The sequence below is a fragment of the Carcharhinus amblyrhynchos genome, chromosome 6 (genome assembly GCF_965287045.1).
Source record: "Carcharhinus amblyrhynchos chromosome 6, sCarAmb.v2.hapA, whole genome shotgun sequence".
Classification (NCBI taxonomy): domain Eukaryota; kingdom Metazoa; phylum Chordata; class Chondrichthyes; order Carcharhiniformes; family Carcharhinidae; genus Carcharhinus; species Carcharhinus amblyrhynchos.
In genome coordinates, this window is record NC_137329.1 from 88,499,219 (window position 1) to 88,518,548 (window position 19,330).

At 38.6% G+C, this 19,330-nt stretch overlaps 1 protein-coding gene across 11 annotated transcripts in view; it reads left to right on the plus strand.

Moving 5' to 3' along the window:
* Positions 1 to 19,330, plus strand: part of wnk1b (WNK lysine deficient protein kinase 1b) — a 158,609-nt gene that overhangs the window by 28,213 nt on the left and 111,066 nt on the right. For all 11 annotated transcript variants that reach the window (XM_080190902.1, XM_080190894.1, XM_080190900.1 and 8 more), the window contains exons 2-4: positions 4,972 to 5,144; positions 10,316 to 10,536; positions 11,614 to 11,771. In XM_080190902.1, the coding sequence (XP_080047028.1) occupies positions 4,972 to 5,144; positions 10,316 to 10,536; positions 11,614 to 11,771 (552 nt within the window). The remainder of the gene's footprint in view (positions 1 to 4,971; positions 5,145 to 10,315; positions 10,537 to 11,613; positions 11,772 to 19,330) is intronic.

Here is a 19,330-nt window from a genome sequence, read left to right on the forward strand (position 1 = left end):
TGTATATTTGTATGCCAGCAGTCATTGCTGAAACATAATCTGAAGAAATGCTGAAAGACTTCTGTAATCTGAAAGGTGATCAAGGGTTATTTATAGTCAGAGGCGACAGTAGGATTTTCTTTCTTCTGTAAAGTTGGAGATTTGATTAGGGGCTGAATATTAAGACTTCTAAAATGTTCTGGTTGTAAAATAACATAAGGAATTTGTCTTTTTCCTAGAAGAAAATGGCAACCATATTGATAAAGGCTGTTTTCATAAATGTGCTACTTCATGCTTGGATGCAAGCCTAAATACTGGCTAAAAGTGCTGGCTAAATACTCGTTTTGACATAAAATCATCTGGACTCATTAGCTTTTTTCTCTCCTTACAGATGCTGCCAGACCTGAGATTTTCCAGCATTTTCTTTCTTTGGGTTCTAAATACTGGCTGACCCCCAGTATTTTACCCAACAGTATTAACAGATCATTTGACCATGTCATTGCCCAATTCCTTCCTCTATATGGGATTGCACTTGATTGTGTTATCCATGGCTTTGTTTTACTCCCTCCTCCTTTCCCTCCCTTAGTCTCAATTCAGGGATGCTGAGCCAAGTGCAGCACTGGCCTTGAATTCAGCCAACAGCAGGGATTGGTACAAAAAATATTGCGGATGCTGGAAATAAAAAAAAAATAAAATGCTGTAAATACTTCAGTCAGGTATCTGTGGAGAGAAACTGAGTTAATGTCTCGGGATGACCTCCATCAGAACTGAGGTAAGGTAGAAATAGAATGGGTTTTGAGAAAGTGGAAACGGGAAGCAAGATCCAAAGGGAAAGTCTGAGAAAACCAGATTGCTAATGGAACATGGGACTGTTGTGTTTTATGTGCCTCAGTGTGAAGCGGCTGTTGCCTCTTAAGACATTGGAGACATTAGTCTTTCAATTTTTTTTAAAATGAAGAATTATTATTAGTAGATTGTAACTTTGTTAAATCTGAAGCTTTGTGGAACAGGGCTATAAAATCCCAGATTGTTAATATTCAAAATTCAGTTTTTGAATCTACTCAGCATTATTCAGCTTGAAGTCTACTTCAAATTATAGGATTTCGTGTAATGTTAATGTGTATCTGGTCATGTAACATCTCTACATATAACTGTATTCCAGTCATCAAAAACAGTATCCTGTAAACAAATGGCATTGCATTCAAAAATCTCTACAGTATTTTGGTAACTTAGAACTTTTTAACAAGTTGCAAAGCAAATCTGAGCAGTATTGTATAAACAAAAGGAGTGAGATGACTACTTTGGCTGTTATTCAAAGTTATTTGTGTCCTTTGTCTTGTATGGTTTTACTGTTGATCAGTTTGATTTTGACAACAGTGCTGTATAGAAGTACCAATGCAACCATTCAAAAGGAAAGAAGGAACCTTTAAAGCATCATGAAGGAATAATATTATTGTGGTTGATCCCTGACTGCTTGCCTGTCAGTAATGCAATTTTAATATTGTAGGTCTGTGTGGACCTTCCCTAACATTGTAGGTCAGAAACATGGTTTTAAACAACTTGTGCTTAATTCCTGAATCCATCTCAGTAGAAAGTTGGAAACTTTTAAATTGTAGAACTTTATCTTCAACCATCTGATTATCAGTTGAAGAAATAAATATTCTGGGAACACAAGGAAAAATAAATTAACGAATCCTATATTATAAAAATAGGGAAAGCCAAATAAAATTTGGTTCACTTTTATTTAAATTAAATGGATACATGGAGGTGGGACTTATTTTGCATAATATAGCTACCTGTTAACGTGCAGAAATGAAAACAGCTAGTGATTTCTGAATCATGGAAACAATACTGGTCCAAATGGCCGCCTTCATTCTGCAGTAAATGTTTTATAAATGAACTTTTGGAAGCCATTAAGTGTCACACAAGAGGAATGTTAAGATGGAAGCTCAACGATTTAGGGAAGAAGTGCTGTGGTGTTTGGTCACATTTTCCCATTATTTGTCCCTAACCAAGCAAGGTCCTCATTCTTGAGTACTTCTCCAGTTTCCTTTTATAAATTATTTCTGAACTCTGCTTCCATCACTTTTTCAGGTGGAACATTCCAGATCTTGACAACGGAGTTAAAAAAAATTCTCATCTCAATTTTCCTCATGATTTGAATTCTATAACCCTAGGTAATTGAACCATTCTTAGAAATTTTCTCTGCTTTACAAGACCTCCTGTCATCCTGAAAACCTCAGTTATATCTCAATCTTTTTGGTTCCAAAGAGAATAGCTGTAACTTGTCCAATCATGACTGCTTTTCCTCGTGCCTGGTAACATCCTGGATACTCCGTACTTTTACTAAGCGCATCCTTGGAAGTGTGGTAGCTAGAATTTGCCACAGTAGTCCAGTCGAGGCCGAACTAATGATTTATAAAGCTCTAGTGCGATCTCTTTGCTTTTGTAACCACCTTAATAACTTGCCCTGCTACCCTTCAGAAGTTGTGCATATGAACACTATCTCCTTGCTAACCTGAACTTCTCAATACCTTGCCATTCATAGCCTATCCTCTTTTCAAAGTGTTCGTCCAGGTTTGAAGTTTGTTAGTGTCACACGTAGGCTTATAATTAACATTGCAACTAAGTTACTGTGGAAATCCTCTAGTTGCCACACTTCGGTCCCTGTTCAGGTACACAGAGAATTTAGCATGGTTAATGCACCTAACCACCGTGTCTTTCAGTCTGTGGGAGAAAACTGGAGCATCCGGACGAAACTCACAGACATGGGAAGAATGTGCAGAATCCGCCCAGACAGTGACCCAAGCTGGGAATTGAACCCAAGTCCCTGACTCCATCCCAAGCTTTGTTGCTGAAATCCTCATCCATGTATTTGTTACTTACAGACCTGGTCTCCATCTTGCTACATAGAATTCAGCTCATTCCAAACTCTGTCTTTAGTCAAGTCATATTAGACATGATCACCCATCATTCTTGTGCTAGCTGACCAACATCAGCTTCTACTCTGGATGTGAATTCTAAAATTTCCATTCTTGTTTCCAAACCCCGCCTATTTTTAATATCTTTTAGCTATGCGATCCTTAACTGCACTCCTTCAATTCTGATCTCTTATTCATCCCTGAATTTAATCACTCTGCTATTGACAACAATGCCTTCAGGCCTTGAACTTTCTCTCTAAACCTCTGCCTCTGTTCCTTACTTTCCTACTTTTAAACTGCTCCTTAAAACTACTACTTTGTCCAAACTTTTAGTTGTTGACAGCAATATTTTATGTAACCCATGTCAAATTTTGTTGGATAACACTCTCTTGCCAAGTACCTTGGATTGTTTTATTACTTAGCAGATGCCATGTAATGACCATGTGTAAATGTTAGAAAAGTGTGAACAGAGATTGTGATAACTCAAAGTAAGGTTTATATTGTAGGAAATTTGTGTCCTATTCAATATTTGCAATTTAGTTTAAGGTCTCTATTTTGAAATAGCAAGACCAAGGATACGTGCTTCAGTGATTGCTGAGGCTACTTAATTTCCATATTAAGTAAGAAATATGCAAAATAGTTTGAGGTTACTACTCTGTCCCCATTTTACAATCTATATAATCTGTTTAATCTGTATATAGTCTGATTACAACCTATATAAATGATCTGCAAGCGCAAGCAGAATGTAACCTAGCAAAATTTGTTGATGATGCTAAACTAGGTTGGAAAGCAGGCAGTGAAGAGGATATAAAGATTTTACTGTCGGATATTGTTTGGAGGATGGGCCAAAATTTGGTAGATAAGAGTTTAACGTGGATAAGTAAAAATAGAAAAGCAAATTACTATCTGAATGGAAAGCAGATTCAAAATGTGCCTGGGCAGAGGGATCTGGGTGTCTATGTTCATGAATCACAAAGTTGGTATGCAGGTGCAGCATGTAATAAAAAAGGCAAATGGGATGTTGGCATTTATTGCAGAGGGACTCGAGTATAAAAGTGTAGGAGTATTGGTGAAACTGACATCTGGAGCATTGTGTCTAGTTTTGGTCTCCTTATTTGAGGAAGGATGTGGTAGCTTTGGAGGCAATTCAGAGGAAGTTCACCAAATTGATTCTGGGGATAAAAGGGTTGACGTGTGAAGAGAGGTTAAACAATTTCAGCTTATACTCTCTGGAGTTTAAAAGGATGAGAGGGGACCTGATCGAGGTATATAAGATACTCAGATTCGTAAAGTAAATGTAGACCAAATGTTTTCCCTTGTGGGACAATCTAGAACAAGAGGTCACAGGTGTCGGTTGAGAGATGGTAGCTTTATAACTGAAATGAGGAGGAGCTACTTCTCGCAGAAGGTGACGCATTTGTGGAACTCGCTGTCCCATAGCACGGTGAAGTCTGAATCTTTGAATTACTTCAAGAATATTTGTAATAAAAAAAAAGGTATGGGGATCAGGTGGGGAGGTGGATTTGAGACCAGGGCCTGATCAGCCATGATCTGATTGAATGGCAGAGCATGCTTGAAGGGCTGTATTTGCCTACTTCTGCTCCTAATTCTGTGTTCCTATATTGGTGGAAATGTCTGTCAGGCAATTAAGATGTACAATTGTACTTCATGTTGCAGTTTATTCAATGTGGGACTGTTTAAACAATTAGCCCATAAGACTTAGGGGCAGAAGTAGGTCATTCTTTGGCCCATTGAATTTGCTCCACAACGCAATGAGATCTTTGCTGATCTGATGTAATCCTCAACTGTCGTATCCCCATAACCCTTGATTCCCTTCCCTTAGTTTGCAGTACTGTCCTTTGTTCTGTACTAATGAATACATTCACTCATTAATAAGCATTGAATTTACTTATAATAGAAATGGAGAAGTTCATAACGAACCTGTCCAAGAACAGGATTATGGTATTTTATCATGTTAGCACTAGAAATTATAAACATTTTTATCTGCAGACAAATGCAGCTAATTTGCTTGTCAGCACAGCCATCATTACCACTGTTGTTTTGCTAACAGGATCGAAAGTTGTCAAAGTCAGAAAGGCAAAGATTTAAAGAAGAAGCTGAAATGTTGAAGGGCCTGCAGCATCCAAACATAGTCAGATTTTATGACTCTTGGGAATCGATCTTAAAGGGAAAGAAATGTATAGTATTGGTGACGGAATTGATGACATCAGGCACTCTGAAAACGTAAGTAAAGTTAAGTTATCTATATATTTTAAACTTACGTAATTTCTAAGTATCTTCATTTCAAAGCTGGAAATGCACAGCGCACGGAACAGCTGCTGAAATCAGTTGGTATGCAGGATCTCATTTAAAACATTGTCTTATGTTTCTGATGTTGACTGATCTAATGTTCATTACTAGTTTTCTCTGTTTTGACTTTACCTCTTCAGTATTTGTTTTTTTTTATATCCCGAATACCTTTGTCAATTTATGTAAGTTTTTGAAAGTAAGTGAGAAAAATTACTTGAGCATGAGTCTAGAGACCTAGATGTGAAATAACTGGTGGAGCTATCTCTTTAAATATAACTTGGTGCTTTAAGTGGGCCAAGTTGAATATATATGCATTCTCAAGTATGTACTGAAAATCATAGAATCTCTACAATGCAGAAGGAGGCCATTCAGCCCATTGAGCATGCACCAACCACAATCCCACCCAGGACCTATTTCTGCTAATCCCTCTGGCACCTAGGGTCAATTTAGCATGGCCAGTCAACCTAACCCACAATCTTTGGACTGTAGGAGGAAACCAGAGCACTCGGAGGACATCCATGCAGACTTAGAATGTGCAGACTCTACACAGACAGTGACCTGACACCGGAATTGAACCTGGGTCCTTGGCGCTGAGAGGCAGCAGTGCTAACCACTGTGCCAAGAGTTATAAGTATCACCTTAAAGTGTCAGCCATTGCTTCTGCATCATCTTAGCTTTTAACTCATGACACTTTAACAATTCTGTCTTGTAATTGCCTTTGTTTAAGCATAGTTTCAGATCCACATTTCTCAGAATTTCAGTCATGTTTTGATCACTCTTACCTCGAGGATGCTTTACTTTGAGGTTGTTAATTAATCCTATCTTGATATTCATTGCCGTATCTAAAATAGGCTGTTCCCTGGTTGGTTCAAGAACATATACTTTTAAAAAAAGTGGCTCAAATCAACTCTTATGAACTCATCCTCCAGGCTACCTTTGCCAATTAGATTTGTCCAATTTCTATGAAGATTTAAATTGCCAACGGTTATTACAGTACCTTTCTTAGACCCTTTTATTTCTTGATTTATACTCTGTCCTATTTAGTAGCTATGTCAACGGGCTTATAAGCTATTCATACCTGTGACTATTTTCTTTTGCTATTTCTTCACCTAAACTGATTCTATATTTTGATCCTCTGAATCAAGAAAGTTTTTTATTTCTGTGGTGGTCTTTTTTTTATTAGCTTGATTAAATACCTTTTTTCTTTTTCCTGTTCTTCTGAAATGTTAGACACTCTTGAATATTTAGTTCCCAGCCAAGTCTTTTGTAATGGCTGTACCAACTCTCCAGTAGAGCAACCTATTCGAATTCCCCACCCTATCTCTGTAACTCCACGCATTTACCCCACAAATCTTCCTAACTGACACATCTTGGGATACCATAAAGGACAATTTAGAATGGCCGATCCACCTAACCTGTACAGTTTTTGGATTGTGGAAAGAAACTGGAGTACCTGGAGGAAACCCAAACAAACACTGGGAGGATGGGCAAACTCCACACAGTCCTCCGAGGCTGCAATCAAGCGCAAGCCCTGGCATTGTGAGGCAGCAATGCTTACCACTAGTTGTAAAAATGTCAAATATTGAAGAAATGGAATTGAATTAGCCAAGTAAAAGTAGGAAAGGAATTGAGGAGCGAAGATATCTCAGTTCAGTGGACCACGTGGTGAAGCAATTAATAAAAACAACTGATAATCAGGATGTTTGGTGAAAGAAAAATAGAATACCGGTTCTCATAGAGAAATGTGAACTTGGGTTTAAATTTACATCAATATAGGAAAACCTTGGGTGAATGTCGTGTATTGTGTAACTGCAAACACATTATACAGAGTCACGATCATATTTCCATAGTAAAATGTATAAAATTAAACTGTTTTTAAAACCAGGTCAGTGATTTGTGCTCTTGATGAATTAGGCTTTACCAGTAGGTTCCTTTTTGAAGAATCAAATTTTTAAGCTCCAATTTGGATTCTGCCTTGTAGTTTATTGATCATGGCTGAAAGTTACAAGTGGTGCAGCAAAATCTTTAAAGATCACTTAGAGGAGCCCTCAAATGGATTATGTTGAAAAAGCACAAATTTATCTGAGCAATTCATACAGCAAGAACAATCTTTCACAACTCTAGAATGCCCACAATTCTTTCAGTCACATTATTGATTAGCCCCTTACAGCCCATCTGCTCCTCCCAATTGAACCTTTGTTATATTTTCACCACTCCCTTTGATCCCTTTGTACTTGACCTTGAACAATTTGTTGTTTTCTGAAGCCCTTATGCCACCAACATAATGAACTTTGAACTCAACATGTCTCTGTACAGACAGTTTTTGACCAGAAGGCTTAACATTAGTCATGGGGGGGTTGTGGGGGGGAAAAGAATGTTGGATTGGGGGTGGGGAGGGGAATGTTGGGTGGAGCTCATTACTAAGAGGGTACTGGAAAATCCTAAATTAGGCAGAGTCAACAAGGTTTTAATAAACTTGTCAAACATTATCTCTATTTCATAGAATTTTTTGAAGATGTAACTACCAAGGTGGATAAAAGGAAACGAGTGTATGTAGTATATATGGATTTTCAAAAAACACTTGATAAATTAACAAAATGTTATTACACAAGATGAGGACTCTTGAGATACTGGTTAATATATTCACATGGATAGAAGATTGGATAAAGGGTAGAAAGGAGTAGGAATAAATAGATCACTTTCAGATTGGCATACCTTACCTGTGGGGTATCTCAAGGATGAGTGCTGGGCCCTCTGCTTTTTGTTGACTTAGATGAAGGAACTGAACATAAAATATCCAAGTTAATTGGTGATACAAAGTCAGATGGGAGGAGAACAGTTTCTGCAGAGAGATTAAAGAGAACAGCCATAAGCTTGATAAGTATTAAAAATGCCAATATAGCTGCACTCAACTGAGGATTATCAAAAATAATGTTCTGAATCATGACTTCCAAGCATTCACAAGGGAAGAAATGAGTTCCCTTCCTTGGGAAGTAAAATATGTAACTGGGAAGAAAAATGTTGAAAAGTAGAATGTTAAGAAGCACTGCATGTTGAAAGGAACAATAAGTAGCAACGAATGGTGTCCAAAAGCTAAGAATTGACCTGAAAGTGACCTCGATCTTTTTATACTCAATATATACAACTCTGAAAAAGATCTAAACTCATCGTAAATTTTCTCTGACATTTGGAATTCAGGTGTACATGTCCTCTTGGATAAAGTCGTAGTCTGGGTTTACATCATCCATTCATTTAACTATCTTCTATATTTCTAGAGAATCACCAAAATTCTGGACAAAGGCAATAAAATGTTGAATCACACACCATAACTGAAAGAAAAATGTGATTAAACTAGTGTTCTGACTAGAGCTTTCGTCTAATTTTGGTTGCTGAGGTACAAGTTAGAGATTGCAATGCCTCCAGCAATTCAGAGAATAGCCTTGAGGTTGATCCCTATTGTAAAAGTCTGAGTGACAAAAACAAGAAAAACTTGGGCATTAAATCTTAGAAAGTTGGTGTCTGTGAGATAATCTTTAGATACAAGCTTAAGGAGATGGATGAAAAAAAATTGGAATAAAGAAATAAATTTGAGAGTAAAGTTGGGTACGGGATAAACAGAGGTTCAAGCCAGATTAAAAAAAACATAATTGAGTACTAATACCAAGAAGCTTTCTAACACAGATTGATGACCATGCGGAATGGCCTGCCAGAAGTAGCATAATTGCTAAACTAAGTTGTGGAACTATTTGATTTTTGAGACAGCTGCACTTTAGGATCTTGCTGATTTGATGAATTAAGATGGAAAGAATGGTCTTGGTCATGTGGAATTATCTTTTTGTCTTTTGACAGCTCAAATTTGGAACTTGATAAAAATGAAGCATTTAATCAGAGGATATCCCTTTGCAGTATGGGTTTAAAACCTTCAGACTGAACCAGTGGGTGATCATTTGGCAAAACCGAGCATGATCTTCCATTTATACGGTGCCTTTCACTAATCCAGTACATCCCAAAGGACGTTTCATCAATGAACTATTTTGTGAAGTACAGTTACTTCTGTATGTTGGGGAAGTATGGCAGCCAACTTGGGCATAGCAAGGTCCTGTACAGAGCAAGGAGATAAAACTTGTGTAATTATCCTTGAACTGCAATCTTCTCACCTTGGGGAAACAGTGCTGCACTGAGCTTACGTTCACAGTTATTAATGTACAGTCCCCAAGAACTAAGAGAAAAAATTGACATGGCTTCTGAAACATCTTGTGTGTTAAATTGAATTACACGGATTTGCAGCTAGTGTTTTTGTTTCTCATTAAATAAATTTGTATGCCGATGTTGAGGGCAGGAAAGCATAATGAGGTAAAGCCTTGCTATTTTGCTTCCTGAGTTTGAATTCATCCCAGAAGTTGATTAGTTTGTCTTTATTGATTGAGTGTTCTCTTTTTGGGTGCAGAGCAAACTTTCTTGGGACTCTGTTAAAGGCCTAAGACTGAAAAGTATGCACATTATTCCACGCACTTGATTCAAACATTTTCCAGTTAAATCATTCTTGGGTCATGTTTAGCAGAACAATCAGAGTTAAACCCACCAGTCATCCTTGAGACTTCACGTAATTCCTAATGGTACCAAATTGGTAGGTTGTGTGACCCCTTTTCTGTTGGAATTCTGAACTAGTGAAATTCATTTTGATCCTTAAATCCAACAAGAGTTCTGGAATGGGTGTAAAACCCAGAAGTGATAATACAGGATTTTAACCTACTTTGCCATTTAGTGCGTCCCATCATTTAGGAAAGTATTGCATTAACGGAAAAGAGATTTTGAACTAGTTCTGTTTGTGCCTTTTAAAAACTCCTGTGCAGTCACATGCTGGTCTGCGTATAACATCCTATGCATATAATGCATCAAAATATTGTTTTGTCAGCCGAGTTTTTGGTCTGGAGAGCTTTAGGTTTAACAAGATTTGTTGGTGCAAGCCCGATAAGCCAATGACCACCTTCTGAACTGTAGACATTCTATGATTTTAAGAGAACAGCATTGTGGAAACTATGATATTGTCAGTTAATTTGGAATAGCATTTTCTTGTGATATCTATGTCTTAATCTTTGTTTCAGTTATTTGAAGCGGTTCAAGATAATGAAAATCAAGGTGCTTCGAAGCTGGTGTCGTCAAATTTTGAAGGGTCTTCATTTTCTTCATACTCGTACGCCACCCATTATTCACCGAGATTTGAAATGTGACAACATCTTCATTACAGGCCCTACTGGATCAGTTAAAGTTGGGGATCTTGGCCTAGCTACATTAAAAAGAGCATCATTTGCTAAAAGTGTGATAGGTAAGTTGATTATTGTTAAGTGTAGCTTGCTTTGTGGGCTGTGAGCTGTCGGCTTTGAAAAATGAAAGTAGAATTTTTTTTTTACGGATGTTTCTTTGAAATAAATTAGTGTACGTTATTGGATTGAACAAAACTGGCCTACTTTGCTGTGCTATAATATTCATCTGCTTTCTAATCTTTGTTATGAAAGCCAGTTTCAGAATACCTGAAACTGTAAATAGGGTCTCTTGTCTGGTTATAATGCTGAGCCCTCTTTACTCAATTTTCTGTATTCTAAGTATTTTCAACTGTAGGACATCTACTTTTCCCAGCTGCAGTAGACCTAACAGTACTGCAGTTGAACGGTAAGTGCTATAGATAAAGGCTGTGGTGAGTTGCCTTTCTGATGATTTGAAGATCAAAATTATTGAATGTTTCAACTTGATTAATTGTGTGCCAGTTTTCATTTGCAAGGCAACTTGGTTACTAATGCAGGGTGTAAAATACATATTTGGTCAGGAACCAGCTATGTTCAGGCTCAGTTACCTTTTTTCCTTAACTAAATTTAATTCAGTCTGTGAAGATTGACCCATTATTCAAATTAAAAACTCTGCACCTTTTTAAATATTTTAACAATATTGAGTTTGTTGTAATTTGCAGTACAAGTAATTTAGATGTCCAAGGTGTTTGAAGCAGTTATGAATTTTGCAGATTGAAGTTCATGTGATCTTTCCATTATTGTAAGATGGAATAAAAAAGATGATGAGATTTCACTTAACCATTATGTAGTTGATGTGTTCCCACTACAAAAAGCATTTGACATTTGAGCATTTTTTTCTGGATAAACTGGATCCTATTAGTAATTGCAGGAATGTTTGTTCAGTTGTAAAGGGTTAATTGGATCAACTCTGCTGAACACCATGTAGGATGCCTTGCAGAGGAAAGCTTGAGTTGGTAGGTTACTGAGTAACTGAGAAGGGCTCTCCTTCGCCTCCGCTTTGTCTTCCCCCACAGGTCATCGTCATCCATCGGTGAGTACCGACAGCCTCTACTCACTGAGACAGTCTGTTAGAGTCTGAAACGTTCTTTTAATTTAAGGTACCCCTGAGTTCATGGCTCCTGAGATGTACGAAGAAAAATACGATGAATCTGTTGATGTTTACGCTTTTGGGATGTGTATGCTAGAGATGGCAACTTCAGAATACCCATACTCGGAATGCCAGAATGCTGCTCAGATCTATCGTAGAGTAACCAGTGTAAGTACATGCTTGATTCGTGGATTTGGGGTAACTCTAATGGTAGTGCAAGATTTTCAGCTGTCCTTCTTTAAAAAAAAGTGTGATTAAAATGTGCGACTAGCAGTAGTTGTCATTTGAGTGAAGTAATATGATTTTTAGCAACACTGCTACAACTGTTTGCGGATCAAGAATACTGGGCGATCAGCTGACTTCTGCTGTTTGTGGTGTTCTGCTCTTTGTGCCTCTGCGAAACATAGTTGGACTAAATACATTCTGAAATAATTGAAGTGCTCCACCTGGTGAGTTTCTGATCCCGAGCATTATTTTGAAGTCGTGATATTGAACAAAAGCAACGTATCTTGTTAAAATTAAAGGAAAAACAGATACACAAGGATAATTTTAAGTGCTGTCTTATGACAAGAAAAGACTTGAAAGGGCAGCCTGGGATATTTTCTGAACTGGAAAATGTTCTGGAGGGAGATGATGGCAATCCTCCACATCACCCACCCCCCATAATTAAGAGTGTAATCCTTGGGGAAGTGTAATCATTTTTATTCATTTGAGATGTACGCAGTATTGGAAAAATCAGCGTTTGTTGCCCATCTTGATCAGTTCAGCATGGCAAGTTACCTTTTCTAAAGAATATTGGTGAACCAAATAGGTTTTGACAATTAAGGATAGTTTCATGGTCACTATTGCTGAGAGTAGCTTTCAGTTCCAGGTTTATAAAATATTGGATTTAATAATTGAATTTAAATTCCAAGTGTTACCATAGTGGGATTTGAACCTTGTGTCCCCAGACCGTTAGCCTGGGCCTCTGGCTTATGTTTTTGTGCAAAGATAATGCACTTGAGTGTTCTTGCAGATGACTATTCTGTACCACATCCCCCACTCATCACCAGTATGTACCTGTCATCGCAAATTTAAGAATCTAATTGTCATGTTTAATTCTGGGCAAATCTGTTGAGATTTTCCCATGAGGCGTTAGGTTAAGGTGTTAAAATGTCTCTCCCACCACAGCCTCCTGACCTCCCACCATCCCGAATGTTCAAATTTCATTACTTTGCTGTCCACTTCCCCACCCTTTTATTTGTGATCTCTTCCACCCCTTCAGTGCTGCCTCCAGACTTCCCTCGCTAGAATTCTAATTCCCTATGACCGTTGCTTCTTGTCCTTCCTTTTGCCGTGATTGCTTGCAGTGACTTCAGCCTTCCAAAATCACTTCCTCTCACTTGACCCCCTCCACTTCCCTCCCTTGTGTGTCATTGCTGCCTGTTGCCTGCCTTCACAAAAGAGGGGAAAATGCAGACTGTGTAAAAGTGTTAAATATTTGAAGGATCAGTAGAGGGGAAATTGATCTTTGAAAGTAGATAGCCAATTGCTTCTAAGCAGCTAAGAGACGCATCAGAGGAAATAGCAAAAATTCTGACCATTTTCCAATCCCCTTTGGTTACTAGTATGATGCTGGAGGATTGCTAATGGATCATGGCTTAAAAAGGAAGAAATGAACAGGATAGTAAGTCTCATGTTGGTGGTGAGCAATTTATTTGAAAGCTTTGACAAGTCTTACATGGAAGATTGGCCAGAAATGTAAAAGCTCATGAGATCCAGGGATATGGGGCAAGCTGGATGCAATATTGCTCAGTGACAGGCAGCATAGGAAAATGGTTGAGCATGTTGTGACTGGAAGACTGGTTCCACATTCTATTAGGTTCTTTGCTTTTTTGGTGCTTGTCAGTGAAAGGAAAAAAATGACTGCAGAAGGGTACCAACGGACTGGTCAAGTGGCAGAAGTGGTAAATGGAGTTCAATCCTGAGAAGTTTTGAGATAATACATTTGGGAAAACAAACAAGACAAGAGAAACCACATTAAATGTTAAGAAATTGACAAGTGGGAGGGACAGGCGCTCTTTGAAGTGCAGATCCCTGAAGGTAGGGTGGTTAGAGTAGGTGGTTAAGGAGGCATATAGGTTACCTTATTAACTGAGGCAGGGAATATTAGCACAGGAAGGTGGTGCTAGAACTGAATAAAATACTAGTTGAGTTATAGCTAGAGTATTGTGTACTATTCTGGTCACTGTATTACAAGAAGAATATGATTACATGAGAGAAAGTACAGAGGAGATGACAAGAATATTGCCTGAGCTAGAGAATTTAACGTGAAAGAGTGGATGGGCTGAGATTGTTTCCTTTGTCATAGAGAAAGCTGAGATGAGACTTAATTGATGTGTATAAATAGTGAGGGGCCCAGATAAGGAGAGGAGAGATCTGGATTTGAGGGGTGTTGAGTGTGATGGACGCCTGGAGCACGTTGCTTGAAAGAGTGGTGGAGACAGAAATCCTTTTTTCATTGAATAGCCTCCATCTGCACTGCAGGGGTACTGTGATTTTTATGTATTTGGATATTCACTTGAAGTGCCATAATCTACCCCATCCCTGCCTCCTGTCACAAAACTCTGGCATCAACCTATTTATCTGCTCAATTTTCACTGCATCTCTATCTTCTGTTTTTTGTTGAGGTACTCCAAGTGACCTATCTCCAAGCCCCATAACATTTCTTCACGATTATCTGTTAGATGTTTTTGGCCACTTCTTTCCTCATGCTGTTTCTTGAATCTAACATAATTCAATCATTGGAATTCCAAATGTATGCTACTTATGTCTAGTTCTTTGCCATTTATCTCAACTTGTAGATCAAGATGCTTCTATGATATATAAGAAGCTTAACTTTGATATTTATTCCATTTCCTTTCCAGACCTCTCAAACAATATGAACAAGACTGAAATCTCATAGAATCCTTACAGTGCAAAGGGAGGCCATTCGGCCCATTGAGTCTGCACCAACCACAATCCCACCCAGGCCCTGTTTCCGCAACTCCACATATTTACCTTATTAACCTCCTGATGGGGTCAGTTTAGCATGGCCAATCAACCTAACCCACACATCTTTGGTCTGTGAGAGGAAAAACAGAAAGAAATCCACAACACCAGTTTAAAGTCCAAACAGATTTATTTGTAGCAAAAGCCGCAAGCTTTTGGGACAGCCTGTCCCTTCATCAGGTGGTTGGGAGTTCTGATCCGTAAAAAGGACACAAAGACACAAACTCAATTTACATGCATAATTGTTTTACCCCAGTCCAACGCCAGCATCTCCACATCATTGACTACCTGTGGGAGGAAGCCAGAGCACCTGGAGGAAACCCACGCAGACGCAGGGAGAATGTGCAAGCTCTACACAGACAGTGACCGGAATTGATCCTGGGCCTCTCGTGTTGAGGCAACAGTGCTAACCACTGTGCCACCCTCAGATGGTTTACCTAGGTGGTCTATTTGATTAGTTTCCATCGCCACATGTTTTCCAATACTGAGATATTTCCAATTGTTCCCAGGTTTGTCTTTTACCCCCTTCTAGGTGATTAGGTATTATAAATTACCATCTGTGTTTTGCTACTGCGTTTTGTCCAATCACTGAGTTTTCATCCATCTTGTCCCTGCTATCATCAGTACCTCCTTGTTCCACCCGGGAAGTACTTCATTTTTCTTTAGTTAATAGGATCAGATGCAAAACTTCAGGAACTTGAAATTCTAAACAAATTCAGGATGCTGGAAAAAAAACTCAGCAAGTCTGACAGAGGAAAAAGCAGAGTTAACACTTCAAGTCGATTTGGCTCTTTCTCAGAACTGAAGAGACGGAGAATGTGTTTAGACATTAAAGTGTAGCTGTGAGAGATTGCAACAAAATGTAATAACTTTAAGAATAGAAAACAGATGGCCTCTTGTAGAAGGGGGGGGATTTGCTTTGAGGCACTACATGTATGGGATATTAAACAAAAAGCAGTGTTTATGATTGAGGAGGCAGGTCACAATCTAAAACTGCTAAATTCAACATCAAGTCCCAAGGGCTGCAATGAGCCCAATTAGAAGATGAGGAGATGCTGCTTTTCTATCTTGCCCCATAAGTTTTAAATAACATCCTAGTTGCTAAATATAGGTAGAAGAGTGGATGTGACAAATAGCTAAAAAGAATTAAGGAACAGCGGCTGCCTTTATAGAAAGTTCGGGTAATGCCATGATTCATTTCTGAAAGGGGAAAGCAGGATAAACAAATAACAATGAGAGAGTATGGTGAAGCAGAACAAGGGTGTATGTGCCAGATGTTAGGTTGATAATACAAGTTGAGAATCCCACTGTGTATGGGAAGTGAAGAAAGAACTGAGAGCATAATAGAGAGACCATGAGAAGAAACTGTTGGCCTACACAAAAGGGAATCTTGAAAGACTTCTATAAGCATATAAATGTAAAAAGGTGTAAAAGGAGGAATGAGTTTGATTATGGACCGAAAAGATTTGTGCATGGAGGTAGAGGGCATGGCTGAGTTACAAAATGCGTACTTTGCATTTGCCTTTGCCAAAGGAAGTTAATGCTGTCAAAGTTATAGGGAAGGAGGAGCTAGCTCAGACACTGGATGAGCTGAAAATTGATGGAGGAAGTAGTAGGCGGGTTGTATCTAAAGTTGATAAGCCACCAAGATTGGGTGGGAATCATCCAAGGATTAAAAGCTACAAAATTCTTAACTGCATCTACCCTGTCTATTCCGTTAAGATGTTTTCCTTAGTTGGGAAATCTAGAACCAGGGGCACAATTTCAAAATAATGGGGATACCATTTAGGACAGAGATGGGGAGAAATTTTTTTTACACATTGCATTGTGAATCTTTGGAATTCACTACCCCAGAAGGCTGTGGATGCTCAGTAATTGTGTATGTTTAAAGCAGGTATTGATACATTTCTGCTTAACTGCATAAAGGGTTATATGGATAGTGGGTGTAAATGGCATTGAGGTATCCAATCAGCCATGATTGTACTAAATAGCAGAGCAGATTTGATGGGTTGAAGGGCTTACTCCTATTCCTTAGGATACTGAGGAGAAGCAAAGGTGGAAATGAAGGAGGCACTGGCCATAATCTTGCAAACTTTCTTGGATACAGAGTTGGTGTCAGAGAATGGGGGAATTGTAAAGTTATTCAGTGTTCAAAAGGGTGTAAGGATGAACCTAACAACTGTAGACCAGTCTGTTTAACCCTGGTAATGACACAATTTTTAGAACAATAATACAAGAAAATGAACAGTTGGAAAAATGTGGATTAAGGAAATCTAGCACAGATTAAAAGGCAAATCATGTTTAACCAACTTTGTTTTTTAATGAGGTAAAAGGGAAGGTTGATAAGGAGATTGTGGTTTATGTGGTCTTCTGAAAGGCTTTTGATGAAGTGCCACGTAACAGGCTCGGCAGCATGATTAAGCCCATAGAATAAAAGGGACAGTGACAGTCTTGATATGAATTTGGCTGAATAACAGGAAATGTAGAGTAGTGCTGAACAGCTGTTTTTTGGACTGGAGGAAATATAGTGTGGTACTGTTGGGATTGTTATTAGGACCACTACTTTTCCTGATTTGTATTTATGACCTAGTCTTGAATGTTGCAGGGCATATTTCAAAATTTGCAGATTTTGTAAAACTGGAAGTTGAATAGTGTTAAATGTCAAAAGGATATAGATGGGCTTGTGGATTGGGTGGCAGATGACATTTAATGTTGTGAAGTGAAAGACTGGGAAGAGGCAATATAAAATAAAGGGTGGTAATTCTAATGTGGGTGCAAGAGCAGAGGGACCTGGGTACTTGTGCACACACTGTTGAAGATGGCAAGGCAGGCTGAGACTTTGGATGTGATCTTGAGCTTTATAAATGGAGACATGGAGAACAAAAGTAGGGAGGTCGTGGTGAACCTTTTTAAAACAATAGTTTTGCTTCAAGTAGCGTATTGGTTCAATACTAGGCATCACACTTTGGAAGGACTTGGGGCATTAGAAGGTGTAGAAAGCATTTACAATAATAGTTCTAGGAAAGAGGGACTTGAATTAGGAGAATAGATTGGAGAAAATGGAGCTGCTCTTCTAAAGAAGAGAAAATTGAGAGGAGATTGATAGAGGTGTTCAAAATTGAGGGGTCTGGATGGGCTAAGTAGGGAGCAGTTGTCCCTGTTGGAGTGGCGTATCAGAGGCCACTAATTTAAAGTTAATAGAAAAAGAAAAGGGTGACGTGAGGAATAGTTGATTTACTCAGCAAGTGGTTAGGATCTGGAATACATGGCATGGTGACAGTGGTTAGCATTGCTACCTCACAGCACCAGGGACCTGGGTTTGATTCCTGGCTTGGATCACTCTCTGTGCTGTGTCTGTATGGATTTCCTCCGGGTGCTCTGGTTACGCACGTTGGCTATGCTAAATTCTCCCTCAGCATTTCCAAACAGGTGCTGGAGTGTGGTGGCTAGGGGATTTTCACAGTAACTTCATTGCAGTGTTAATGTAAGCCTACTTGTGACTAAAATAAAACTTTACACTGACTGCGAAGACAATGCGGTAGATTTAGTGACATTAAAAAGGTATTGTATTGGATAATCTGAAGAGAGAAAGTTTGCAAGACAAAGGGGAAAGGGTGGAGATGGGTGAATTGTTCTTGCAGAGAACTCGCATAAGCATGATAGGCTGATGGTCCCTTTCTGTGTTGTAACTATTTATGGTTCTAAAAAGATAAAACAGTAGCTGTCATTTCTGTAATATGAAGTGTACTTATGTATTGAATAAAAGAAGTGAGTTTTATCGAAGCTTGTCCAAGTTAATTCCCCTTTTCCATGCTTGGGACATAGGGTACATGTTCAGGTGCCTTTTTTTAACTTAGCTTACATACCCATGTAAGTATCACAATTTTGAGATTACTTTGTCAAAAATTAAGAATCACCTTTGGCATTTTGAGGGGTAGACATGCATCCTTGATTTGGGCTCACATAGACCAAAAGAAAACCTTGAGTGAAATCCAGAAGAGACTGTGGATCCATCGACTAAGGGCAAAGTTGTAGGCTTATTTTCAACAAATAACCCTAAGGTGGACCCCCACCTTGTGGGCACGAGTGATTGGACAATTGAACACGTTGTAAAACATTTCTGCATTTGCTGAAAAAGGATCTTTGCTTTAATAATGTCCTTGAATGATTGTACTCCTGACTAATTCTTTTCTTTTCATAAAATGCTAACTCCAGTGTGGTTTATTTTCTAATTAAACAGCAGGGTTGTGGGCTAGCTACTCGCTGTGTGTTGCACATACCATTCTACTCTGGAAGGCAACTTATTTCACTTCTCCGACAAAACCTCATTTTTGAAGATTTTCAGAAACCATCAGAGAAAAGTTAAACAGATGTAACACAGGCGCCCTCTTGAGCCAGCTGCAGGAGATACAAGCATGGAACTCAACAAAGGACAGAGTTAGACACACCAAGACAGCTCATTGCGTGGGTTCGTGCGAATTCAGAATCCACGGAAAAGAAATATTAAACTTTTAGGCTTTGATTTGTGGAGAACTATAGTTGACTTTTGCATGCACTTAAGATTTTTTTGAGTCAAAAATCACGGGTTGACTTTTATATGAGAATTACTTTTCCGTACATGGTAGGTTCTTCACCATTGCCGTGAGGAAGATGTACAGTCGTGGATGCAAACTCCCTCTAATTTTCCTTCCCTTCAG